The following is a 27335-nucleotide window of genomic DNA, read 5'->3' as shown; positions in this document are numbered from 1 at the left end:
ATGTCAGCACTGACTTTACTGGCAGATAGCCATAGGAAAGTAAGCACTTTAATTTAGCATTCTCATTCCTGCTTTAACCTTTACAATCAAATATCAAAAAGAATTAAAACAAATTGTGGCTGTAAGCACTCACTGGTGCATTACATTTTCTGTTCTCGCCAGCACATTTTTAGGTCACTGCTAAGCCAATAAAACATAACACTAGATCCCTTCCCTTCTTTTTTTTTAAAAAAATGTTAAAACAGAGATATTGCCCGAAGTAAATAGTTTTGACAACTGAACTTTGCAGAAACCAATGTCACAAGCTGACACCTTGGCAGCCATAATAAATGTGTTTAAGACCCCACGCAGCACATCAGATGGGATAAATAAATGACATGAATGCCAGGTACAGATACAGCCATGACCTAAAAGGGCAGGTGTGTATGTTTTCACATTTCCTTGATGATTTATGAAGTAACAAACACATTTATTTTATGGAAAATATATTGGGCTTGATGCTGCACTGCTTGATCTTTGTGTAGCCATTTACACCTTGTGCAAAATGGGTGTTAAATGATACCAAATCAGAATGATAGTGGTCTACAATTGTTTCCACAAGGTGTACATAATTATACAAGGTGCGAGACAGTGGAGTATCAGGCCCATTGCGTTAATTGAAGCATGACTGGGAAAATTGCTAGAAGAATTGTGGTTGAGAAATCACAGGAAAAAGTGTCACAAAACAGAACCGTTCCTACAATATTTGTAGTTAAGATTTAAGATACAAAAATGTACCTTTACAGTTACTATTTGGCACCACCAGCTGGACACTTTGAAGAATTAAATATCTAGAATTTAACTACTTAAAACTGGAAATGTAAGCAAAGTTGTCCTTTCATGTTTTACAGTGCTGTCTGTTGGTATCCTACAGTGGTAGCATTGACGTGTCAGCTGTAAACACCAGGCAGCCCTGCAAAATGTAAGATTACACTGCCACATATCATTCGTTGTGCTGAACACTGTAGTCAAGTGAAATCTTGGAAATCCACATCTGTACCTTGACAGGTTTCAGAGTAGCAGCCGTGTTAGTCTGTATCCGCAAAAAGAAAAGGGGTACTTGTGGCACCTTAGAGACTAACCAATTTATTTGAGCATGAGCTTTCGTGAGCTACAGCTCACTTCATCGGATGCATGCAGTGGAAAATACAGTGGGGAGATTTATATACACAGAGAACATGAAACAATGGGTGTTACCATACACACTGTAACGAGAGTGATCACTTAAGGTGAGCTATTACCAGCAGGAGGGGGCGGGGGTGGGGGGGGAATCTTTTGTAGTGATAATCAAGGTGGGCCATTTCCAGCAGTTGACAAGAATGTGTGAGGAACAGTGGGGGAGTGGGAAGGGGGGAATAAACATGGGGAAATAGTTTTACTTTGTGTGTGCCCAACAGGATCTCATGTTTCATTTTAACTCAATAGATACAGGTTTCAGAGTAGCAGGCGTGTTAGTCTGTATTCGCAAAAAGAAAAGGGGTACTTGTGGCACCTTAGAGACTAACCAATTTATTTGAGCACAAGCTTTCGTGAACTACAGCTCACTTCACTGGATGCATTCAGTGGAAAATACAGTGGGGAGATTTATATACACAGAGAACATGAAACAATGGGTGTTACCATACACACTGTAACAAGAGTGATCACTTAAGGTGAGCTATTACCAGCAGGAGGGGGCGGGGGCGGGGGGGGAACCTTTTGTAGCGATAATCAAGGTGGGCCATTTCCAGCAGTTGACATGAACCTCTGAGGAACAGTGGGAGGATGAGGGGGGAATAAACATGGGGAAATAGTTTTACTTTGTGTAATGACCCATCCACTCCCAGTCTTTATTCAAGCCTAATTTAATTGTATCCAGTTTGCACATTAATTCCAATTCAGCAGTCTCTCGTTGGAGTCTGTTTTTGAAGTTTTTTGTTGAAGAATTGCAACTTTTAGGTCTGTAATCGAGTGACCAAAGAGATTGAAGTGTTCTCCGACTGGTTTTTGAATGTTATAATTCTTGACATCTGATTTGTGTCCATTTATTCTTTTACAGAGAGACTGTCCAGTTTGACCAATGTACATGGCAGAGGGGCATCGCTGGCACATGATGGCATATATCACATTGGTAGATGTGCAGGTGAATGAGCCTCTGACAGTGTGGCTGATGTGATTAGGCCCTATGATGGTGTTCCCTGAATAGATATGTGGACACAGTTGGCAACAGGCTTTGTTACAAGGATAGGTTCCTGGGTTAGTGGTTCTGTTGTGTGGTGTGTGTTTGCTGGTGAGTATTTGCTTCAGGTTGGGGGCTGTCTGTAAGCAAGGACTGGCCTGTCTCCCAAGATCTGTGAGAGTGATGGGTCGTCCTTCAGGATAGGTTGTAGATCCTTGATGATGCGTTGGAGAGGTTTTTGTTGGGGGTTGAAGGTGATGACTAGTGGCGTTCTGTTATTTTCTTTGTTGGGCCTGTCCTGTAGTAGGTGACTTCTGGGTACTCTTCTGGCTCTGAGTTAGAATGAAACTTGAGATCCTGTTGGGAACACACGAAGTAAAACTATTTCCCCATGTTTATTCCCCCCTCTCTCCCCCGCCCCCCCACTGTTCCTCACATGTTCTTGTCAACTGCTGGAAATGGCCCACCTTGATTATCACTACAAAAGATTCCCCCCCCACCCCCGCCCCCTCCTGCTGGTAATAGCTCACCTTAAGTGATCACTCTCGTTACAGTGTGTATGGTAACACCCATTGTTTCATGTTCTCTGTGTATATAAATCTCCCCACTGTATTTTCCACTGAATGCATCCGATGAAGTGAGCTGTAGCTAACGAAAGCTTATGCTCAAATAAATTTGTTAGGCTCTAAGGTGCCACAGGTCCTCCTTTTCAATAGATACAGTGTTTCCTCCATTTATCAACCACAAGTTGAAAGAATAAGGGACACATAAAGCTTAAGGACTGTACAGAATGTGACTCTACAACCTTGTCTGTACTCGCAAATGTAGTGCTCCTTTTTTTTTTTTTTTTTGCTAGCAAAGCTCCAAGTCCTAGTGTAGAAAGAACCCAGGCCTTTCCACTACCATGTCCTGAAATTCTGCTCTGGTGAGCCAGAAAGTCCTGAGCATGATCTACACTACTAGCACTTTCAGCATTGAAACACAGGTTCCAGAGTAGCAGCCGTGTTGGTCTGTATTCGCAAAAAGAAAAGGAGGACTTGTGGCACCTTAGAGACTAACCAATTTATCTGAGCATAAGCTTTCGTTTGCTAGCGCAGTGAAGTGATGGTACCAGATGTTTTCTAAGGTGGTGCCACCTGGGCTAATGCAGAATGTTAAATGAAATTATCTGAAAAAAGTTCAGGGGTCAAACTGTTACTTACAATGATTTTTAGTTAGCCAGTCTGGTCCAGCTGACGTCAATGGCAGAACATGCACACAGGGATATAGATTTGGCCTATGTTCCATACTATTTATAGCACAGTATGTGTACTACGAATATAACCCCAAATCATATTTTATATACTAGCAGCCAAATCCTGCAAAGGATTAAGCTCTATGTAACGGAGAGTGTACTGGAATGACGTGTCTGAAATGACGCAGAAGTACTGTTTATTGGGGCAGAATAGGAACAGTATATCCAGTGCTTGACAGAGTCTTTCCATAGAATCATAGAATATCAGGGTTGGAAGGGACCCCAGAAGGTCATCTAGTCCAACCCCCTGCTCAAAGCAGGACCAATTCCCAGTTAAATCATCCCAGCCAGGGCTTTGTCAAGCCTGACCTTAAAAACCTCTAAGGAAGGAGATTCTACCACCTCCCTAGGTAACGCATTCCAGTGTTTCACCACCCTCTTAGTGAAAAAGTTTTTCCTAATATCCAATCTAAACCTCCCCCACTGCAACTTGAGACCATTACTCCTCATCTTTTTTCCTCTCTTCCAGGGTTCATACATGACATATTGGAGATTAAAGAGGACCTGGCACAGGCTAGGAGTAATTGTGGCTGTGGGTAGTTCTGTTTACTCCTGATCCTGGAGGCAACATTTGCAGTCATTTTGCCTAAAACTAGATATTCTTCTATACTTGAAAGAGTGAAGTATTTCTCCGGCAAGCACAGGTGCATAAATTGCTTGGGGTAAGATGCTCTCTTCCCTTGAGGTCACGACATCATTCCGTCCCCCACCAAATTTTGGTGCAGGATCTGGCTCTAAACATTTATTATACAAAGGACCATTCAAATTTCTCATAGTAAGATTACTACACAATGAATAACACACAGTGTATAGTTCAGCTATGATGAAGCAGGTCAAATGGAACACAGTGCCTGTAATTAATACTGAGGATGGGAAAAGAGTTAGAAAGAGGCTGCACTATTAACTCCAATTTCCTTTGCTTTTGAAATTCAGATCATGTAGAACCCGTGACAAGCAGAATTACTTCACTGCACAATAACAGTCCCCAAAGCTGGGCGCTGCACTTTACAGCAGCGACGGCGCAGGTCAGGCAAGCACAAGAAAAGCACAGGCTGAAAAGTAAGCGAAAAGCAGTCACGGTGACTTCTGCTAAAATAGGAACATTTATACATATCAAAAAAGCACCACAACATTTGGCACAAGAGGGAACAAGGATTAGAATAGTAGGAATGTTGCTGATCAAGACTAAGACGTATTGGCAGAGCTATGTATATATATATGCACAGCACCTGTCCCTGCTATGCCTGTCTCTAGCTACTGACATTAATCTCTCACTTTCATAGCCACGACATTCACACACATTTTGAAAACAGCATCTTGTAAATGCGTTGCAGAATATTTTGAAGGAAGCTTCAGTGAGAAAGACACGCCCATAATACGAGAGATTTAGGTCATCTGAAGAGGAAGACAGCAAAACAAAAAACAAGTCACCCAATATATTCCGTCATCTGAGTAACAATGAGCACTTGTTTTATAAATGATAAAAAAGGAACAGTTTAAGAATCTGTGAGGTACCCAACAGCTCCTGTGAGGTACTGGACATCCTCAAATCCCATTCAGTTCAATTCCCATTTCATTCATTGGGAGCTGGGGGTGTCCAGAACCTCATGGGCAGTACTCACCACTCAACATGATTTAAATCTAAAAATATTTAATAAAGAGATCTTTGACTTGATGAAATGTACAAGATTCTGTAGACTAGTGTAATAAGTCAAACTGAGATATCAGCTATAGGCAGCTGAGAAAATCACAGATGTCATCATGTTATTCTACCACCCTTAAATAACCAGTAAACTATTTTAGCCACAAAGCCTTTTCTGAGAAAGAGGAGTGATAAAAATGGCTTGAATTAGATGAATATTTCAAGATGACTGGACTTTTCCCATGGCTGGAAATACTGTAGTATTTAGTCATGCTGTGTTCCTTCTGTAAATATCCTGGATGAAATGCTGGCTCCATTTAAGTCAATGGCAAAACTCCTATTGACTTCAATGGAATCAGGATTTTATCCCCCATCTCTGTCAACTAATTAGACTATTTGTTTCCAAAAGTTAGGATAGCTGATGGATATGTGATGTGTGTTTGCCTCAAGCAAGGCTATTATTGTGTTTTCACATTGTGCTTTATATCTACTGCCTAATAGAGGAAAATGAATTTTTTATAAATGCATAGATTTTAATCTCATCCTGAATAAAGTTACTCTTTTCACTCAATGCAGAGACATGGGATAAGTAGGAAGAACTTTGAATATTGATAATTGGAAAGGTAGGTCAACTCTGAAGCCTTTTCAGTACTTTTCATTTCACTTTCAAGATTAGTGCAGTAAATCCAAGACTAGGCCATCAGAGAGGGTTCGCCTCAAAAACAAAGGAGCTTACTGTTGGGTGATGGTGTCCACAATGCTCTGAAGTCTGGAAGGGAACACAGTGCAACACTAGAAAGAGAAATCCCCATATTAAATAAATCTATTTTAGGTATTTCTATAGTGCCTAATAATGTAGAATCTGAGTTAATCCCACAACTGCCTGGAGCTTCCTACTTACATTATTTCCCTCCAGATAAACTTTCAGGCATACAACCTCTTCAACTGAAAACAAGAACATCAGGTTGTACTCTGGTAAACAGGAAGTGAGTGATAAAGTTCAAATGATATCAGATTCAGTAGATCCCAGTGCCCACTAGATGGTGCTATTATCACTATACATTCCTAAACTGGGAGTGGCCTGTTTTGTTCGATCAATTATAGTGATGACTGAGAGCACAACTCTACTGAAGACTTATTAAAAAGAAAAGGAGGACTTGTGGCACCTTAGACACTAACAAATTTATTTGAGCATAAGCTTTGAAGTGAGCTGTAGCTCATGAAAGCTCATGCTCAAATAAATTGGTTAGTCTCTAAGGTGCCACAAGTACTCCTTTTCTTTTTGCGAATACAGACTAACCCAGCTGCTACTCTGAAGGCTTATTAGTGTTTCAATTTTAAACCCCAGTTTTTGAGAAAGGATTGGGGAGCTAGCTTGTTATGAACATTCATTCAGAGCATTGACACAGTATTTGTCTCAGTCCAGAGAAATTTTTGTTTTTTGAAATTTGAATTGATTTGATCAATATATGAGCCAGGGGAGATAAATGCATACACACAGGAATGGGATTTTCAAGAGCCTAAGTGGTGTATAAATGCCATTAACTCTCAGTGGGACTTATGCTATTCACTCCCCTAGGAGTTTTTGAAAATCCCATCCTATACAACAGTTGGGCAATTTTGAATTCTTAGCAATATAAGACTTTATTTAAAAATGAAATGTTTAAAGTTGCATAGTCTTTGATATCAATTAAGCGCATTTGGGATTTATAAAGGAAAACTTAAAACTGCCAAGTTTGTCTGAAAATCAGCTATTGCAAGTCTCTCTCTCTCTCTCTCTCTAAAAGTATGAACATAAAGACAAGTCAGGAAAATGAGATGCATGAAAGGGTGTCAAACATAATGGAGAAGACAACAGAATACATTACTACTGGCCTGCTATCTCCCTCCTGCAATTTAGCACAAAATGAGTTCTCAGGAGTATTGCAGCAATAGATGACATTGGGTAATTCCTCCTGCCAGTTCCATACGCCACATTTTCTCCTTTCAGTTTGTTGAGTGGGTGAGCACATCTCCAATGATTCTATCCAGATCCAGTTGTTGTTATTTATATAACATAAGTGTGCATATTTTACAGCATGTAAACGCTCCTCAAAACATCTGCCAGCTTGTAATAGGAACACTTTTATAGACACCAGTAAAATAATATATTGAAATATCCTCCAAATGCAGGAAAAGAAAATCTTTATTGATGGCTGAAAAACTCATGCAACATTTTAACTGTGTGTTAGGAAGTGTGGGTGCACTGACCCAGAGCTCACACATAAGGACCGACAGTATATATAGATACAGACTCACTCAGTCTATTACACTGATAAAGGAGAAAGTGGATCAGGCCTGAGCAACATATAGGGCATGGCTACACTTGCAGATGTAGAGCACCGTGAGTTAAACCAGCCCTCGGAGACCACAGCAGGGAAAGTGCTGCCGTGTGTTCACACTGTCAGCTGCAAGTGTACTGGCGTGGCCACATTTGTGGCACTTGCAGTGGCATTGGGAGCAGTGCATTATGGGTAGCTATCCCACAGAGCACCTCTTCCCATTCTGGCACTGTGGCTTATGGGAAGGGGGCGGGGACGTGCGGGGCATTCTGGTTCCTGTCCCAATGCCCCGTGATGCATTGCTTCGCATCCCAGCAATTCCTGTGCTTCTGTCCACATTTGGCGCCATATTTCAACTTTTTTTGTACTGCACGCTCTGTCTTCCCTTTTGGTCTGCAGGAATGGATCCTGAAGTGCTGAGAAATATACTGATGGGTCTCGCCAGCACGTCATGAATGGCAGTCGAGTTACTCCTTAAGCTACATACTGACAGCGAGGAGTCCGATGAGGATGTCAACTTGCATAATGCTTACAACATGAGATGGCTTGTGGCATTCACAGACATGCTCACCACAGTGGAACGCTGCTTTTGGGCTCAGGAAACAAGCACTGAGTGGTGGGATCTCATCGTCATGCAAGTGTGGGATGACGAGCAGTGCCTGCAGAACTTTCGGATGAGAAAAGCCACTTTCATAGGACTGTGTGAGGAGCTCGTCTGCACCCTGCAGCGCAAGGACACGAGATTGAGAGCTGCCCTGACAGTGGAGAAGCGGGTGGCTATTGCAATCTGGAAGCTGGCAACTCCAGACAGCTGCCGATCGGTCGCTAACCAGTTTGGAGTGGGAAAGTCAACCGTTGGAATCGTGTTGATGCAACTCTGCAGGGCCATGAATCGCATCCTGCTCAGAAGAATCATGACTCTGGGCAACGTGCGTGACATTGTGGCTGGCTTTGCACAAATGGGTTTCCCTAACTGTGGAGGGGCGATAGATGGGACGCATATTCCAATACTGGCACCAGACCACCTAGCCTCCGAGTACATAAATCGGAAGGGGTATTTCTCTATGGTTCTCCAGGCGCTTGTGGATCACCATGGGCATTTCATAGACATTAACACAGGCTGGTCCGGAAAGGTGCATGATGCACACATTTTTTGGAACACAGGCCTGTTCAGGAAGCTGCAAGCTGGGACCTTCTTCCCAGACCAGAAGATCACCGTAGGGGAAGTTGAAATGCCCATTGTGATCCTTGGAGACCCCACTTACCCTTTAATGCTGTGGCTCATGAAACCCTACACAGGGAGCCTTGACAGCAGCAAGGAATGGTTCAACAACAGGCTGAGTTGGTGCAGAATGACTGTGGAGTGTGCTTTTGGCCGTTTAAAGGGCCACTGGTGCTGTCTGTATGGGAAGCTGGACCTGGCCGATGACAACATCCCCACTGTTATCCGCGTGCTGTGACATCTGTGAAGGGAAGGGTGAAAGATTCACACAGGCATGGACCTCGGAGGTTCAACACCTAGAAGCTGAATTTGAACAGCCAGAGAGCAGGGCTATTGGGGGGCCCAGTGTGGGGCTGTGAGGATTAGGGATGCCTTGAGGAAGTGATTTGAGGCTGAAAGCCACCAGTAATGATTGGTGTCCTGCACGAGAATGAAGTGCAATGGTTCCAATGCTAGGAGGAATCTGTGTTTGCTACGTATGATGCACTGACTTGCAGTGCCTGTTGCTTTCCTGGGCTACGGTATCTTTTACTTAATGCAATAATAAAGAATGTTTTAAAAGTCAAAAAATTCATTTATTAAAAAGAAACACAGCTGCTTGGGAAACAGAAAGGGCATGACACATCTGTGCTGTGCGGGATGAGGGAAGGGGGTGGGGTGGGGAATGGGTCAATCACAGATTTGCGTATGTCCTGTTATCATACTCAGCCTTCCTGTCTGGAATGCCGTGCAATGAGTGCTGCATTTCAGGCTGGCTAAAATGCATGGTGATGGAGGTTGAGTGCACAGGGTAAGGGTCGTAGTTTGCAGGGCTGGGTGGTGAAGCTACAGGTGTTGGAGGCAGCTGGTGGCAGTAAGAATCCGGATATTGGGGAAAGTGGGTTGGCAGGGACATGGGAGCACATGGGAAAGAGTTTTGGGACAAGGGCTGCAGGGAGGGTGCGGGCACGGAAGTGCTCCACCTGAATTGCTACAAGAGCCTGTATCGAGTCCGCTTGGCGCTCCATGATGCTTAGCAGCCGCTCCATGCTTTGATGCCAGCGATCCGCATTCTGCTGGCGGACCCTCCTTTCGCTTTCCTGCCACTCCTGCACTTTTAGATTCTCATTATGACTTCATGCAGCATGTCCTCTTTGGTTCTTTGTGGACGCTTCCTGATTCTTTGCAGTCTTTCGGCCATTGATAACAAGGACGGCTGGGATCTCAAGGTTGCATCTGTAAAGCCAAAATGCAACACTTAAGAGAGGCAGCATTGTTCACACCAGACAGAGCAATGATTCGGCCGTACTTAAAGACAAGCACAGTGTACACAACAGCAGAAATTGCCTGTCCCAAAGCGAGCGCACATAACCCACAGGAGCCCCAAAATGGTGAGTAAGCACAGGGGCAAGCGGGACCGATTGTTTCAGGGCTGTACTGTCCTCTGGGGTTCTGTGCCTTGGGAAGAGCCAACAGCTGCAGGGGTCCCTATACTGAAACTGTCCTCACATTTTCCACAGGATGAGTTCATCCTGGAAGATATCTCGCTGCTGAGGGTGACCTGGGAAGCAAGGGAGGGTCTTCTACTACAATGCAGCTTCTGCCCTGGCCCATATGCAGCTTGCCTGTGTGGAGCAGTGGTCCCCCCGCACGTCACGGCACAGTGGTGCAGACATGTTAGCCTGACTGGGACAAGGAGCACAGTAGCTCTGCCAAGGAACCTGCACAAGCAGATTGCCCAGCTTCTGCATGAGACCTTTGAAGAGATCACTGAGGCCAATTACCGTGATGTGAGAGAGCACATCAAGGCCCTATTCCGCATGTAGGCATGCATGCAGCCCTAACCCTCCTTGCCCCAAGAGCCGGCACCGAACAACTTCCTTCCCAAAATAAAAGCCGCTTACCGGGCACCTCCTCTGGTGTTTGTTCTTCCCCAAGCACCGTCCGCTGTGATTGGCTACCTTCCTCCTGGCTTGAAAACTGCTCCTGGCTGCATGCATCTAGGGATGCTGGGCTGTCCCACTCCTCCTCAGCACCCTCACTCCCGCTTTCCTCCTCCTCCTGTCTTGTTGAACTGGCCTGTGAAGTGTTCATGATGATCCTCGGAGTGGAGGTGGGGTCGTGCCCAAGTATCGCGTACAGCTCTTTGTAGAAACGGCAGGTCACAGGGGCAGCATCGGAGCAGCGGTTTGCCTCCCGCGCTTTGCGGTACACATTCCGCAGCTCCTTCACTTTAACCCTGCACTGCAGTGAATACTGGTCATGGCCCCTTTCCATCATGTCCCTTGATATCTGCCCAAAGGTATCGTAATTCCTACGGCTGGAGTGCAGATGGGACTGGACAGCTTCCTCCCCCCAAACACTGAGGAGGTCCAGCACCTCAGCATTGCTCCATATTGGGGATCGCCTGGCGCGTGGGGTGTGGTCACCTGGAAAGATGCGCTGAGAGCACTCCACGCCTGGCTGAGCAAACAAGAAGGGGATTTTCAAAATTCCCAGAGAATGTAAAGGGCGGGTCTGATGGTTGGTCATCTGAGGGCAGGGCAGTAGAGTTCAAAGTGATGACCAGAGTGGCTAGAACAGGCATTGTGGGACACTTCTGGAGGTGGATCAGAGCACACTAACAGACCAGGGTGTCCACACTGGCGCCGCAGCGCTCCAGCCGGGGTGCAGCAAGTTTTATGCTTCTCGTGGAGGTGGATTACCAGGAGAGCTCCAGTCGCAGAGTCCAGGTGCTCTACGTGCCTTGCCACTGTGGACGTGTCGTGAGTTAGGGCGCCCAGGGCTGCTTTAATGTGCTCTAACTAGCAAGTGTAGCCAAGCCCATAGATTTCTATTGTCACCCTCTTGTAAGATTCTTCTCAAGAGGCAAAGTCATCATTTAAGGGGGGCAAACGACTCAGTGACAAGATTTCTGTTCCTGGCATTGCCCCTAATTTGTTGTGTAAGCCTGGGCAAGTCATTCCACCTTTCTGTGCCACAGTTTCACCATTAGTAAAATGGAGAGAATAATATTTATCTCCCTTACAGAGGTGGTGTGAGAATCAGTGCATGAAAGATGCCATGCAAGTGCTTGTTATTGACATTTTAGTAGTTTTTAAGAACCCCATCACAATCATGCACATTTGATTAGCTCCTAGAAACGGTGTCCAACTTTTCAAATCTTGTTTGCCTCCATTTCACTGTGAGTGTCTTCAGAGAAAATATGAAGACAGCCCTGACCGACCACAACAGCATCCTTGCCCAATAAATAAGCCAGCCAAGCAGTCCCTAATGTAGGTGCCAACACAAACAATCAATACTTAACTATAATGACATAAACAGCTTCAAGAAGGCTGTTTATATTCAATATTCCTGGTTCTTTCAAAAACACAGTCTCCTCTCAGAAAAACGCTTTGCATCCAAGTTTCCCCACTCCATGTTCACAAATGGTACGTGTGTACATCAGGCTAATTTTTCTACCTTTTGCTGGAATCTGATGCTTTTTCCTTCTAAAACCCTGGTTTATTTCTCATATATAACAGGGCCCACAGCTGCAAGGGATTATAGAAATATTATACTTGAAGAGGTTCTATTTTATCTTTGGCTTTTAACTCCAAAACAGATAGATTTTTATTTCCATCCAAATACTGCGTAGCACAGGTTATAAGAATCTTGTGGCTTTGTTAGATTTTAAGCACATATGACCCCGTGTAAAGCCTGAGCAAATAAGATGGGTTTGAAAGATCACTTTGTTCTTCTCTCAGCCTTTCAGCTTTCTTGCAACCTCTCAGCCACCCTGTATCTCCTGTATACCATATCCAACATGGCTGGAGAGAAAGTTGTTCAGGTTTAGTGGAGCAAATGGCAGTGAAATGGCATTTCAGTGAGCCACAGAAAAAACATGGGTTCTGTAGAAACCTGGATCACACCGAAACTACATAGTGCATAGCAGATTTATGAACAAGCCATCAAGTCATCACATGTACCAAAAGAACTAATTCACTATGTAACTGTTATCCTTCCTAACCATTTCTACTTTCACCTGAGATTCCAGCTCCATATGAGCTGGAGAACATACTTTATTATCAATATTGCTAGTCTGTTCTTTCATTTGTCTTACCTATTTTCCACTGCGCTGATCAGAGTGGATTTTAGCCAGCTACATGTAATTCTTGGCTGGCTTTTGAGAAACAACCCATCTAATGGTTAGTGAAGGTAGATTTTCTTTAAGTTTTAATTGCTAATATTTTAAATTATCTAAAACAGCATTTGTTGATGCTGAAGTATTTAAAATGGCAAATCAGAAGTATGTATTAGGGTATAATATATAATGTACAGAAGAGAAAAACTTAGGGTCCTATTCCTATCCTATACATGAATAAGCACTACTTGAGTGAGGATTTTCAATTTGTTCCTGATTTGCAGTTTTCCTTCAACAAACTATTCCTAAATAGTGCAGTATGTTTAATTCATTCCTAGGCAACATTCTGGTGCCAGGAACAGAACTACCAAAAACAAGTTATCCTGGTTAAGTCATTTTACTAAATACAGCAAATTTTAATTGCTAGACAGGAAACATGTTTCTTATAAAAACATATTTATAAATAAAACTTCAGTACAGCTCTTTAGTAGATCTTTAGTAGAAACGGATGCTTTCGGTGTCAATCTAGCTCCCATTTAATTCAATAAATCAATTACAACACTTCCATTGACTTCACTAGGAGCATGAGTGGTCGCTATGGCTAATATTTTCAAAAGTGTGCTCTGATTTTGGGAAACATCTTGTGTGTCAAAGTTGATCATCCAAAATTTGAGGCAAGCAAAAATTAGAGGCTTTTTTTTTGTTGTTTAAATGTTGCCCTTGGTATTTGTATGGTGATATATGTCCTTTAAAGAATGTGTAGATGCACTTCATATTGTGGGGACTTTTGCAAGATTCTAATTTTTTTTTTAATGTGTAGGGTAAAAAAACCCCTCCAAAATAAGAACAGTCGCTAGAAAATGTTTTCCTAGCTGGGAAGAATATTAGATATAAACTACACTGTGTACTGTATACTTTCAAACTTAACATGAAAAGCAAGTCCCACCTAGCTGGGATCCTGCCAGAAGCCGACTCTTGTTTAGCAATATAGGAAAAGTAGGATGGTTGGGATCCCCTGACACCTATTTGCAGCACTTATATTGAGAACCTCTGTCATACGATAAATCCCAAAGGGCATAGAGCTGGCAGAACTCCCAGACATGGCATAATAAGGTATGTATTATACTGGCCAGGCAGTTACAAACTCCAGCTATCCCCAGGTGTGTCTCTCATTCCCTATACACCTGCACTGAGTGAGAGCTGCTCCTTGCAACTGAGGATCTAAACAAAACTACTTCATTACTACAGTGTAAAAGAACAATATCAAGTAAAATAAACCTTTACTGAATCTTTAAACTCGCCCTGCCATTTACAATATAATATTACTGATGGAAAGTATTTTTCTCTAACAACTTTGGTGTTTGTATTTGGCAGACATGGGTTATTTGTATCTGTTTAAAACTGTTAACAGATCTAGTTCAACAACAACTATAACTTATGTAATTCCTTATCACATCAATACATCTTTACTTGCACCTCGGCATCATTCATGATTGGGCATGTTTTTAGCCACACTCAAGAAGAGTCTGGTTTTAATGCCATTCAGAAGCACCACATTCTGGTATTATTATGATTTCTTTTTGAAGATGTGGTGGTATTCTTTCTTTCTTTTCACTACATATTTAGGACCTGATTTTCCTCACTGATACTGGGGAAAATCAGCAGTTACTCCACTGAAGTCACTGGAATTACACGGATATAAAATCAGTGTAAATAAGAGGAAAATCCAGCAATCTGACTCCAGAGATCTTTTTCAAATCAAAACATTTCAGTTTCCAATTTTTTGCTGAAAAGTCAAAATTTTCCACAGAGGAGAAAAATAATTCCAACAAACTCTATACCCAGTAGGTAGTTATGATTTTAGTGCCCAAAACTTTGCTTCTAGAAAAATCCTATTAAAAGATCAAACAAATTCAGAATAAATTGTTAAACAAATTTTGCGTTCATACACTTGGGGCAACTTGAATTCAGAGGGCTCATTCATACACACATCCAATAGCCCAAACAGAGAAGCAGTGGGAGTTAACAGGTGAGTTGGCCAATCTGATTTAGAGCTTGTGTTCTTTTTTAAAAAAGTGAATGTACTGAAAGGGGCTGGACAGAACAACAAAGATTGAAGTTTTTTATCCATAAACAGATACAGCAGGAGCAGCAGCAGTGCAAGCTTCCCTACACTGCCCCCTGGCTCATATGATTCAATCTTGATGTGGAGTGATCACTTCTAAGGGTGAGAGGGTAGCTTAATGCCCGTGCCTATTCCAGTCCTCATTTCTCCTAAAACTTTCAACAAAGGTCCACTAGAAACTGAATGGGGACCACTGGCTGATTTTACACAGGTCATGGCACAGCTTTCAGCATTACCTGAGCTGGATTATGCCCAATATGTGACGTATTTGTTAAGGGCTCTGTAACTCACCACCAATTACCTCTGTCAATCAGTCTTAACACTTGAAATGCTATTATTTGGACATGGTGTTGATGGAACCATTTTGTGAGTATGGATTATTGATTTTAAAAAATAGCTATTCTGCAATAACAACCACACCACTCTTTGCACTCATCAATCAACATACGCACCTCTTAGACGTGCTGGGATATTGAGATGTGTTGAGGCTAGGAGTGTTAAATGTTACAAAGTGTTTGTGTGAGTGTATACAGACAGTCTCTTGTGCACCAGCTAATTACACAAACTACCATCCCTGGCCACAGGCTCATGAACCACGAATAGCAACAAATGCTGCCTTACAATTTTTAGAACCATAGTGCTACAGCTCACTTTTAAAGTGGGGGCAGTGGCTTTGAACGGCATATATAACATGACTGGCTGTGTTTTGGGGAAATTACAGCCCTTTGCTGAGGCACAATGATTATACTTGTGGTTGTTCAAAAGCTGATGCTCCCAAATTTCTTCACATTGGGAAAGAGTTTTTACCTATCCTCAGAGTTTGTTTAAGTCAAAGCAAATGCGATATGCCAGGTTTCCAAGGTGTGGCAGGCAGAAGCAGTGCAGAGGTTTCATGTGTTTTCCTGAAGTTAGGCACATAGACCTTGCAATACATAATAGGTGACTCACTGCTCTGTCCATTTTGTTCATGTCTAGCAGACAGAGACAGGACATGATGTAAAAATAATCTTTGTTACTATGTCAAGTGTTGGCCATTTAACATACAAAAGAACTTAAAGCAGACCATTGCCCTATGAGCTGTGAAAGAATGAGATCCAGGCACATTCATATTTCATGTATGTAGCAGAGATATCTTGCTAAATATTGTGCAATCACAGGGAAAAAAACTTTGTATTCTACATAACTATATTTTTGTGAGTTAATTATATGATACTATATCAATAATATGCTTGAACAGACAAGTGCCAGATCATCATTTCACAAATCTAACTCCTAGATAATTCTGTGATCATCTTTGAGGAGTGGCTAGTATCAAATAGAATTACAGCCTAAATTCTAGGAATGCAAGGAGTAAGCTATGGATAGTCTTTCTCCTTTTTTTTTAACCTATGTCCCATACTAAATCTCTCTAATCTGTCAAATCAGTAAAAAGTCCTTTTCTCAAAGAAATCTGTGTGTCAACAAGATTGACTCTAACTTTAAAATATTGGTAACTAATCAATTATTCCTACAATTGCAAATAGGGTTCTCCCAAAATAAGACACACATTGAGTGCTGAGCATCCTCAACTTCCATTGACTGCAGTGAGAATGGAGGTTGCTCAGCACCATAAAGGATTGAGCTCTAAATGCTGGGAAACTCTTAATGTACTTACAGGAAATTCTCTCTACTGTAGATTCTCCTAAGCTTCACAATAAGCTTAAAAGTTTAGTAAATCTTCTGTCGGATTACGTATTTCCCTAGTCACGTGCAAGCTATATAGCTATTACTACATTCTGTGGCAGTGCGGGAGTCATTTATATCTGACACAGTTACTGTCAATATGCCAAATAATATAATTCAAGCTTTTAGTATTAATATATAAATATATATATAATCAGGCCTTTTAAATCCTAAGTACTTGATCAATCACCTGTTGTTATTCCATGTTCCTGCCTGCAGTTGACTGGAACGGTTAGTCTCTAAGGTGCCACAAGTACTCCTTTTCTTTTTGCGGATACAGACTAACACGGCTGCTACTCTGAAACCTGCTTGTACTTAGATTCAGTAACAACTGGTCTGAAGAGGGACTTTCACAGTCAAAGGTCATCCTGGAGGAGGCTTGCCAGGATGCTTTGTTGATTGCCTTTATGGAGCACTGAAAGTCCCATTTGTTTTGGCTGTCTCATTCTTGGGTCCCCCCCCCCGTGCATGTTTTTTGTCTCTTCAGTCTGCTCTCCCTTTCACATGTGGCATCCCTTCAGATGCTGTGGCGCTTGCCTGCTGGCTGCCATGTTTGCCTTTGTGCCAGAGTTGTTTGATGTTGGCTGGCTGCATACATGGGTAGACTGGCTATTCTTTAAGATAAGATTTATACTGTGTTTTTTCTATATTGGGTAAGATACCTTGCTATTCTTATATTATCAATTAACTGACTGATTACACAAACAAACACGGTATGCTGGTGGGAAGAGGAAGAGAAATTTAATTGTTAGTAACAATTCAATGTTAAAATGAACTCGCAAAACTATGACTGGCATTGTTTTCTAAGGAAACTCAGCATGGTATCTTATAAAATAGTGACAACCAGGATGGGGTATCCTGACATCTGAAGGAAAAAACAAGGAGTGAGGGCAAGCAAAGCAAATACTCATCGCCCCCACTTTCCTGAATGCATGCACACACACTTCTCCCTTTCTTTGAAATAATCAAGTGCAGCCACCCAACCAGCAATGTTTTCTACTCACTAGACCAGTGGTTCTCAAGCTTATTTGATTGTGCCCCCCTTCTTTGTGTCTGTAGTAGTTTATACCACCCCCGCTCCCGCCACACGGCCACCCAGTTCTAAAGGCAGAGTGGAGAGCAGTGACTGCTGGCTGGGCGCCCAGCTCTGAAGGCAGAGCGGCTTCCCACCCCAGAATACATTCCATGCCTTCCAGGGGGGCGCATCCCCCAGTTTGAGAACTTCTACATTAGATGTTGTCTAACTTTGATGAGGGTGCCTCAGGTGCACAGAAGACATTTTAAACAATTTGTAACTTAATGTTCAGGAATGAGTTATATTTTGGTACAGAAAGTTGTTGGGTCGTGGCTCCTTTACACCAGTATGTGTCTCTTTGCCTCATTCGCATTTCAGCACTGCTGAGCTTTACTCAAGCCTACATTCAGAAATAGGTCATGTTTTAAAATATATTAGCTAACATGTTCCAACTAACATGATTTTAGAAAGGATTTTGCACCCTGTGTAGCAAATCTCATTTCAAAATGTGGTAGCTGTTTATGGTTAACTTAATCCTGAACTTCCGCCTACACCATGTTTTACAACACAACTTATTTTCCTAGTCTAGACATGGCCTCAGCCTCCTTACTGTCCTAAAAATGCAACAGGGACACTCTTGGAAGGGTTAACTTACAAGTTTTCTAAATTCACATTAAAAACATGTTTTTTATGTCTTTTAGCACCATCATGTTTTTGATACTTTCACGTATGCAGAAACAGGTAAAAAGCTGGGTCCCTGAATGGAAAAGGCGATACTCCTATAAATATCTTCACTTCAGGGCTTCATCAGTTCTGTTAGGAACTGCTTCAATTCCCACTGAAGTTAATGGAAGTCTTTCCATTGACTTCAATGTGAGTTAGATTGAGGTAACATTTTCAGAAGCACCTAACCGACTTAGGAGCCTAATGCCTTGTCTACTCAGGAAAGTTTACCAGTTATACAGATATAGTAATACTGGTAAAACAACAACACATGGACACTCTTATTCCAGTATAAGTGACTTTTTTGATTTAGCTTGTTTAACCCCTTCTCAGGAGACATAGGCTAAATCAAAAGAGACGTTCTTATACTGGAGGAGTGCTTAAGTCCCTTTTGAAAATTTTACCCAAGATACTTTTTCATTATTATTTATTTTGTTTAGATTTACAGATCCACTGAAATGGCACACTTATCCCTGGCTGTTTTTTTAAACAGTTAATCAAATATACAAATATAAATTAATTCTATAAACTTCTACACTCCCCATTCAATATATTAGCAACAGCCAACAATAACTCAGCAGCAAAAACATATCTCCTACCAAAGTCTTCCCTTAGTCCCCAAATCCATGAGAATTAAGCTTTCAAATTATGAAACTATTATGAAAGAGATGTGAATTAGCGCCCTGGCACCCGTACATCACCAAATAACACTACTACCAAGATGACTGACCACAATGTATTAACTCAGAATCAGAATGAACCATAGAAGTTAGAGATGGAAAAGATCATTAAATCATTTAACACATCTCCCTTCCAATACAAAATTGTTTCCTATGCTATATTTTCTTGATTTGGATGGAACGTATTTAATACATTAACTCATTCCAGTCATCATTCCTAACCTTCTTTATTACTCTCAATGTGAAGTGTAAGAAACTCAGTTTAAAAAAACAACAATAAATGATGGCACTAATAAACTAAGATTTATGGTGTTTTCACTAGTAGACTTCCATGCCATTGAACAAAAATATAAAGTACTCCAGCTGAGAGAATAAGGCAAGAGGAGAAAATATATAATTGGAATTAATATTGGAAATTAGGTTGATAATTGTTAAAAAGGGCAGTGTCAAGATTTAAATGTTTTTCTCAAATGTATTGTTTCTTCAGAAATCATTACAAGCTTAGGCCCCACTCCTTCAACTTGCTCTGTGTGAACTGATCTCTCTCCATGCCCTTGTGGGACTGCATTGACTTGAACAGAGTTCAGTGGAGTCAGAGATTCACCACATGGAGGAGCTTGTAGGAACAGGACCAGAGATGCTGATCCTGCAAAAGTAGCCATAGACTTACTCTCATGCAGAGGGATTAATTTCATATAGTTTAATTTATTTATTTAACAATTGATGGAATTAATAATTAGCGCTGTCAAGCAATTAAAAAAATTAATCGCGCTGTTAAACGATAATAGAATACCATTTATTTAAATATTTTTGGACGTTTTCTACATTTTCAAATATATTGATTTCAATTACAACACAGAATACAAAGTGTACAGTGCTCACTTTATTTTTGATTACAAATATTTGCACTGTAAAAACAAATAAATAGTATTTTTCAATTCACCTAATACAAGTACTGTAGTGCAATCTCTTTATCATGAAAGTTGAACTTACAAATGTAGAATTATGTACAAAAAAAACCTGTATTCAAAAATAAAACAATGTAAAACTTTAGAGCCTACAAGTCCAATCAGTCCTACTTCTTGTTCAGCCAATCACTCAAACAAGTAGCAGGGGATAGCCATGTTAGTCTGTATCCACCAAAACAACAGGGAGTCCGGTGGCACCCTAAAGACTAACAGATTTGTTTGGCCATAAGCTTTTGTGGGTTAAAAACTCATTTCTTCAAGGTGCTCCCTGTTGTTTTTCAGACAAACAATTTTGTTTACATTTTCAGAAGATAATGCTGCCTGCTTCTTGTTTACAGTGTTACCTGAAAGTGATAAAAGGCATTTGCATGGCACTGTTGTAGCTAGTGTCGCAAGATATTTACATGCTAGATACACTAAAGATTCATATGTCCCTTCATGCTTCAACCACCATTCCAGGGGACATGAGTCCATGCTGATGATGGGTTCTTCTTGAGAACCATCCAAAGCAGTGTAGACCGACGCATGTTCATTTTCATCAACATGAGTCAGATGCCACCAGCAGAAGACTGATTTTCTTTTTTGGTGGCTCGGGTTCTGTAGTTTCCACATCAGAGTGTTGCTCTTTTAAGACTTCTGAAAGCATACTCCACACCTCATCCCTCTCAGATTTTGGAAGGCACTTCAGATTCTTAAATCTTGGGTTGACTGCTGTACCTATCTTTAGAAATTTCACATTGGAATCTTCTTTGCATTTTGTCAAATTTGCAGTGAAAGTGTTCTTAAAACAAATAACATGTGCTGGGTCATCTTCCAAGACTGCTAAAACACGAAATATATGGCAGAATGTGGGTAAAACAGAGCAGGAGACACACAATTCTCCCCCAAGGACTTCAGTCACAAATTTAATTTATGCATTATTTTTTTAACAAGCGTCCTCAGCATGAAAGTATGTCCTCTGGAACGATGGCCGGAGCATGAAGAGGCATATGAATCTTTAGCACATCTGGCACGTAAATATCTTGCAATGCCAGCTACAACAGTGCCATTTGAATGCCCTGTTCTCACTTTCAGGTGACATTGTAATTAAGAAGTGGGAAGCATTATCTCCCGTAAATGTAAACAAACTTATTTCTCTTAGCGATTGGCTGAACAAGAAGTAGGACTGAGTGGACTTGCAGGCTCTAAAGTTTTACATTGTTTTGTTTTTGAGTGTACAAAAAACCCTACATTTGTAATTTTTACTTTCATGATAAAGAGATTGCACTAGAGTACTTGTATGAGGTGAACTGAAAAATATTATTTCTTTTGTTTATCATTTTTACAGTGCAAATATTTGTAAGAAAAAATAATATCAAGTGAGCACTATACACTTTGTATTCCATGTTGTAATTGAAATAGATATATGTAGAAAAACATCCAAAATATTTAATAAATTTCAGTTGGTACTCTATTGTTTAACAGTGCGATTAATCGCGATTAATTTTTTTGTGTTAATTGCGTGAGTTAACTGTGATTAATCGACAGCCCTATTAATAATACAATACAGGTAATGTTCAATAGAACTGTTTCAAAAGATAAATAGCTGGAATTATAAAATCATCACTTACAAAGCTCAAGTATCAGAGGGGTAGCTGTGTTAGTCTGGATCTGTAAAAGCGGCAAAGAGTCCTGTGGCACCTTATAGACTAACAGACGTATTGGAGCATAAGCTTTGGTGGGTGAAATCTGACGAAGTGGGTATTCACCCAGGAAAGCTCATGCTCCAATACGTCACTTACAAAGCTGTTTATCAATTAAATACCTGCTACAAAAAGACACTAGCTCAAGAAAAATTAATCTGCTAGAGATTTTATCAGAGATTTGATCATTTGTATATGTTATGTTTGTTACTAACAACACCCTGAAAAAGTGAAACTAGATTTTGGATCCCCTATTACAGAATAACTTTTATAGCAAAATTGCTTTTCTCCATTTACACTAATTGTTAATCTGTAGTATGCGAAAATGAGGCAGCTGATAGTGACATTCTAATTCCTGTGCCTGATTGTAGTTGCATCAGTTGCACTGCTTCGGAAATCTACCATATATGCATCATTTTTCTTCCAATCCCTTGAATAAGGTCTCTTTTCAGAGCTATAAATGTTAACTTGTAAGTGTCTCTGTTCCTGCCTAATGCACCAGCCAGCTATTTCTCTCTCATCCCCTAACCTAAACACCTCTACCTTCTCCCTAACCTAGTTTATAATTACAGATGGACCAAACCCCCTTGAACAGAAGTTCAGATCCGAATTTCATGGATAGGACTTACCTCTGTTTATTTCTAGGGGTGCTGCTCCCAGCCCATCTTATGTACAGTACACCAATATAGAATCATAGAATCATAGAATATCAGGGTTGGAAGGGACCCCAGAAGGTCATCTAGTCCAACCCCCTGCTCAAAGCAGGACCAATTCCCAGTTAAATCATCCCAGCCAGGGCTTTGTCAAGCCTGACCTTAAAAACCTCTAAGGAAGGAGATTCTACCACCTCCCTAGGTAACGCATTCCAGTGTTTCACCACCCTCTTAGTGAAAAAGTTTTTCCTAATATCCAATCTAAACCTCCCCCACTGCAACTTGAGACCATTACTCCTCGTTCTGTCATCTGCTACCATTGAGAACAGTCTAGAGCCATCCTCTTTGGAACCCCCTTTCAGGTAGTTGAAAGCAGCTATCAAATCCCCCCTCATTCTTCTCTTCTGCAGGCTAAACAATCCCAGCTCCCTCAGCCTCTCCTCATAACTCATGTGTTCCAGTCCCCTAATCATTTTTGTTGCCCTTCGCTGGACTCTCTCCAATTTATCCACATCCTTCTTGAAGTGTGGGGCCCAAAACTGGACACAGTACTCCAGATGAGGCCTCACCAATGTCGAATAGAGGGGAACGATCACGTCCCTTGATCTGCTCGCAATGCCCCTACTTATACATCCCAAAATGCCATTGGCCTTCTTGGCAACAAGGGCACACTGCTGACTCATATCCAGCTTCTCGTCCACTATCACCCCTAGGTCCTTTTCTGCAGAACTGCTGCCTAGCCATTCGGTCCCTAGTCTGTAGTTGTGCATTGGGTTCTTCCGTCCTAAGTGCAGGACCCTGCACTTATCCTTATTGAACCTCATCAGATTCCTTTTGGCCCAATCTTCCAATTGGTCTAGGTCCTTCTGTATCCTATCCCTCCCCTCCAGCGTATCTACCACTCCTCCCAGTTTAGTATCATCCGCAAATTTGCTGAGAGTGCAATCCACACCATCCTCCAGATCATTTATGAAGATATTGAATAAAACCGGCCCCAGGACCGACCCTTGGGGCACTCCACTTGATACCGGCTGCCAACTAGACATGGAGCCATTGATCACTACCCGTTGAGCCCGACAATTTAGCCAGCTTTCTACCCACCTTATAGTGCATTCATCCAGCCCATACTTCCTTAACTTGCTGACAAGAATACTATGGGAGTCCGTGTCAAAAGCTTTGCTAAAGTCAAGAAACAATACATCCACTGCTTTCCCTTCATCCACAGAACCAGTAATCTCATCATAAAAGGCGATTAGATTAGTCAGGCATGACCTTCCCTTGGTGAATCCATGCTGGCTGTTCCTGATCACTTTCCTCTCATGCAAGTGCTTCAGGATTGATTCTTTGAGGACCTGCTCCATGATTTTTCCAGGGACTGAGGTGAGGCTGACTGGCCTGTAGTTCCCAGGATCTTCCTTCTTCCCTTTTTTAAAGATTGGCACTACATTAGCCTTTTTCCAGTCATCCGGGACTTCCCCGGTTCGCCACGAGTTTTCAAAGATAATGGCCAGTGGCTCTGCAATCACAGCTGCCAATTCCTTCAGCACTCTCGGATGCAACTCGTCCGGCCCCATGGACTTGTGCATGTCCAGCTTTTCTAAATAGTCCCTAACCGCCTCTATCTCCACAGAGGGCTGGCCATCTCTTCCGCCCTCTTACTTTCCAGAAAATGTTTACATCTCCTTTTTCTGATTTAATCCTTGCCTTCCCTACCCTAACAGTTTATCTCCTACTCCTCCGGAACATCTAGAATGAGCCCCTCCCCACCACTGACCCAAATATCATTGCCTGTCTACGCGTTGGGACAATGCGCTCTATGGGCATGTGATTTCTAAAGCACACTAAAGTGTTGCACGTTAATTGGTCAGTGTAGTCCCTGCTGGTGCGTTTTAACATAGTGCTGTTTGAAACAATACTACAATAAAGTGAACTAGGGCAGGGGTTCTCCACCTTTTTCTTTCTGAGCGCCCCCACCCCAACATGCTATAAAAACTCAACAATAATTGATTTCCTGCATATAAAAGTTAGGGTTGGGATTAGGGGGCAGCAAGCCAGGCAATTGCCTGGGTCCCCATGCCACACAGGGGCCCCAGTGAAACTACATTCTTCAGGCTTCGGCTTCTGGGCTTCATGCAGTGGGGCTTCAGCTTTCTATCCTGGGCCCCAGCAAGTCTAATGCTGGCCCTGCTTGGCAGCCCCGCTGAAACCTGCTTGTGGCCCCACAGGGGTCCCCGAACACCTGGTAGAGAACCACTGAACTAGGGAACTTTTAGTATACACCACCAGGGTCTATGGACCAATTAATACACAACACATTAGTGTGCTTTAGAAATCACACCCTCCTAGAGTGCATTACTCTACTATGTAGACAAGCCCTTAGTCTCAATGCCCTGATTTACCTTCTACTGCTTACCCCCGCAAATAAAATATTTTAAGGGAACTCACCAGTCCATTTTTCCATTAGAACAGTATCATCTGCAAGTGGTCCGCTTCCTGCAAACTCTCTGATGAATTTCTAAGGTGGGGAGCAGAGAGGAAAAGATGCTGTATCTCATGGGAAAGATGCAAGTAATAATTAATAATACATGACACTATGTCTTGGGAGGAAAGGAAAGTTTAAAAGAAAGGGAAGGCCGAAGAGAAGGCAGAGGCAGAAACTCCTTCTTACAGAAAGCAGTCTCTCTTGTCAGCCACAAACAAGAAATATTGATGACCAAAAGGCCAGTTAATTCTTGGAATTGGCAGAAATTATAGGGAAGCATGATTCACCTGACCTAGGACAGAAAATTAGAAAGAGAAATGTATAAAGGAGACAAACTGCAGCTGCCACGATCCCCATGGCATTAAAAATGTTACCAAATTGCATCATTTTTTCTAATATTTACCAGAGAATCCTCATCCCTGTCAATATCGGGTTTGAAATTTATACTGAGCTCTTTTCCTGCTATCTTTTCTTCTTTTCTTCCTTCATCAGTTCCCATTTGGAAGGGTAGAGAGAGTTCTAATTCTTTCCCCAGCATTTTAGTCAGCATATACCGTCAATTCTGAGGCTGTCCCATGCCAGCAATAGGAATGTCTGTAAATGTCTGAATGGGGAGCAAAATCTGCCTATACTTTGGTGCTGTTTGACACAGGCCAGCACTAAACCTTTCTGCTTATGCCTTCTATTTCCTGTCATTGATGCAAACGTATATTCTAGCAGCCTTAGGATGCGGGGTTATCCTTATGTGCTTAGCATATAACACTTTAGGCCAGAGGTGACTAAAGTGCAGCCATGAGTCAAATGAAGCCCATGGTGTTCTGTAATGTGCCCCACTGCTGCACTCATCTTTGAATATGGAAGTGAGAGTAAAGGTTAAAGTAAGTGAGAGTGAAAAGGGGGCACAGCAAATAAGTCTTTGCTAAAGACAGCAGAAGAGCTCCTCCCACAGTCCTTCTCCCCAGCCACAGGGAATGCCTCTCCTCAAATCCTTTTCCTCTCCACTGCCACCGTAAAGCAACCCCTTGCACCTGTGAGGCACTGACATCACCAGGCAAGAGGACAAATAAAAGAGTAGCTGCCACATGATACCTTCCCATCCCTCACTTACTGTTGCGCTCCATTTCCCAGTCTATACTGTACAATTGAGAGAAAATGGTCCATTTGCTCAGAGCTCTTCCTGAGGCTCCTTTTTCAGGGGGCCCCATTTCCCATGGTCAGAAGAGAGTGATGAAGACAGCTCAGCCGAAGCTCATGCCAGCAGTCCATACACTGATTCAAAAATCTCACCCCTAGTTGGACACACCTACCAATATTTTGTTAATTCTCCTTCCTTCACTAACTTATCTGAACCACTGGGTGAGATTTCCTACATTGATACAAACAAAGGCCCTTTGGATCATTTTAAAAAGAAAAGTTCACTTCTCCAGCTCTCATAAACTGGGAATTTATGACAAATGAGGATGATAATCCTTTAAATGATTCTTTCCTCTGGGTCTCCCAGCACATCCTGTTTTTTAGGCCTCAAACTTGCAAAGACTTACACACGTGCTTAACTGTAAGCACTGAAGTCAGGGTGTGTAAAGCTAAGCAGGAGTTAACTGTTTAGGGCTGGGATTGGCTTGAATTTTCTCTCGTGTACAGCTCCACACACATTGCCAATGGTAAGCAGAGAGTAATAATTTAGTGCATTGCAGGGTGGGAGCTGTGATGGCTCTCTACTCTAAACTTTAAAGACAGGGTGTGGTCAATGGATATCATAGGCCCTAATATAATATGCTCCATTTTGATGCAAAGGGCCACTGCTTGTAGGGTGACCAAATAGCAAGTGTGAAAAATCGGGACAGGGGTGGGGGGTAATTGGCACCTGTATAAGAAAAAGCCCCAAATATCGGGACTGTCCCTATAAAATCGGGACATCTGGTCACCCTAACTGCATGGAGTAGGATGGAGTTTGCACATTTAAGCGCTCCTCGGGTGTCTGCAGCCAACCTCTCCTCTCACGAGGGGTCTGTGGTGCGGCTGTCCCTCACTCACACTCAACGCGGCCCTGCAGGAGCTTCAGGCAAGCTGCCTATGAGGGACTGGGCTGAGCAAAGCCTGGGCAGCCTCCCGGCCGTGTTCACACTGAACGAGCTGGGGAGCTCGCCAGGCCCGGTCAGGAGGCTGGCACCGAGCCCCCACACCCCCCCGCACTCTGCTCCCAGAGCGGGCAGGCACCTGGTCCCTCCCACACCCCGCACTCACCCCGGGCTTTCTCCGGCTGCTGCAGCCAATAGCAACCGAGGAGGCGGCGGCTGCAGCAACGAGTCTCTGGGGCGCGGAGCGGAGCAGCGCTGCCGGCCCGAGGCGTCCCAGCTTGCAGCTCCGCTCGCATCTCGCCGCCTGGCCCCGGCTCGCCAGGGCGGGACCCAGGGCGCAGGCAGGGCTGCTAGGGAGGCGGCGGCGGACACAGGTCAGGGGGGCGCTTCTGCGCTGGGAGAGGGCGGTGGGGGGCAGGCACGGGAGCC

General features: G+C 42.6%; 1 protein-coding gene and 1 long non-coding RNA gene across 2 annotated transcripts in view; one reads left to right on the top strand and one right to left on the bottom strand.

Moving 5' to 3' along the window:
* Positions 1–9322: 9322 nt before the first annotated feature.
* On the bottom strand, positions 9323–27201 carry LOC311521980. The gene is made up of 3 exons (XR_014712017.1): positions 27073–27201; positions 24792–24861; positions 9323–9891 (listed from the first exon to the last, which is right to left on the bottom strand). It is a non-coding gene; the product is annotated as an uncharacterized lncRNA (long non-coding RNA).
* DKK3 (dickkopf WNT signaling pathway inhibitor 3) overlaps positions 26864–27335 on the top strand; it is a 45880-nt gene continuing 45408 nt past the window's right edge. Inside the window, exon 1 of the mRNA XM_084630745.1 lies at positions 26864–27280. Coding sequence (XP_084486871.1) covers positions 26902–27280 — 379 coding nt within the window. The 5' untranslated portion in view covers positions 26864–26901. The remainder of the gene's footprint in view (positions 27281–27335) is intronic.

The sequence above is a fragment of the Lepidochelys olivacea genome (genome assembly GCF_965140295.1).
Source record: "Lepidochelys olivacea isolate rLepOli2 genome assembly, chromosome: 6".
NCBI classification, from domain to species: domain Eukaryota; kingdom Metazoa; phylum Chordata; order Testudines; family Cheloniidae; genus Lepidochelys; species Lepidochelys olivacea.
This window is presented reverse-complemented; position numbering and strand designations above follow the sequence as displayed.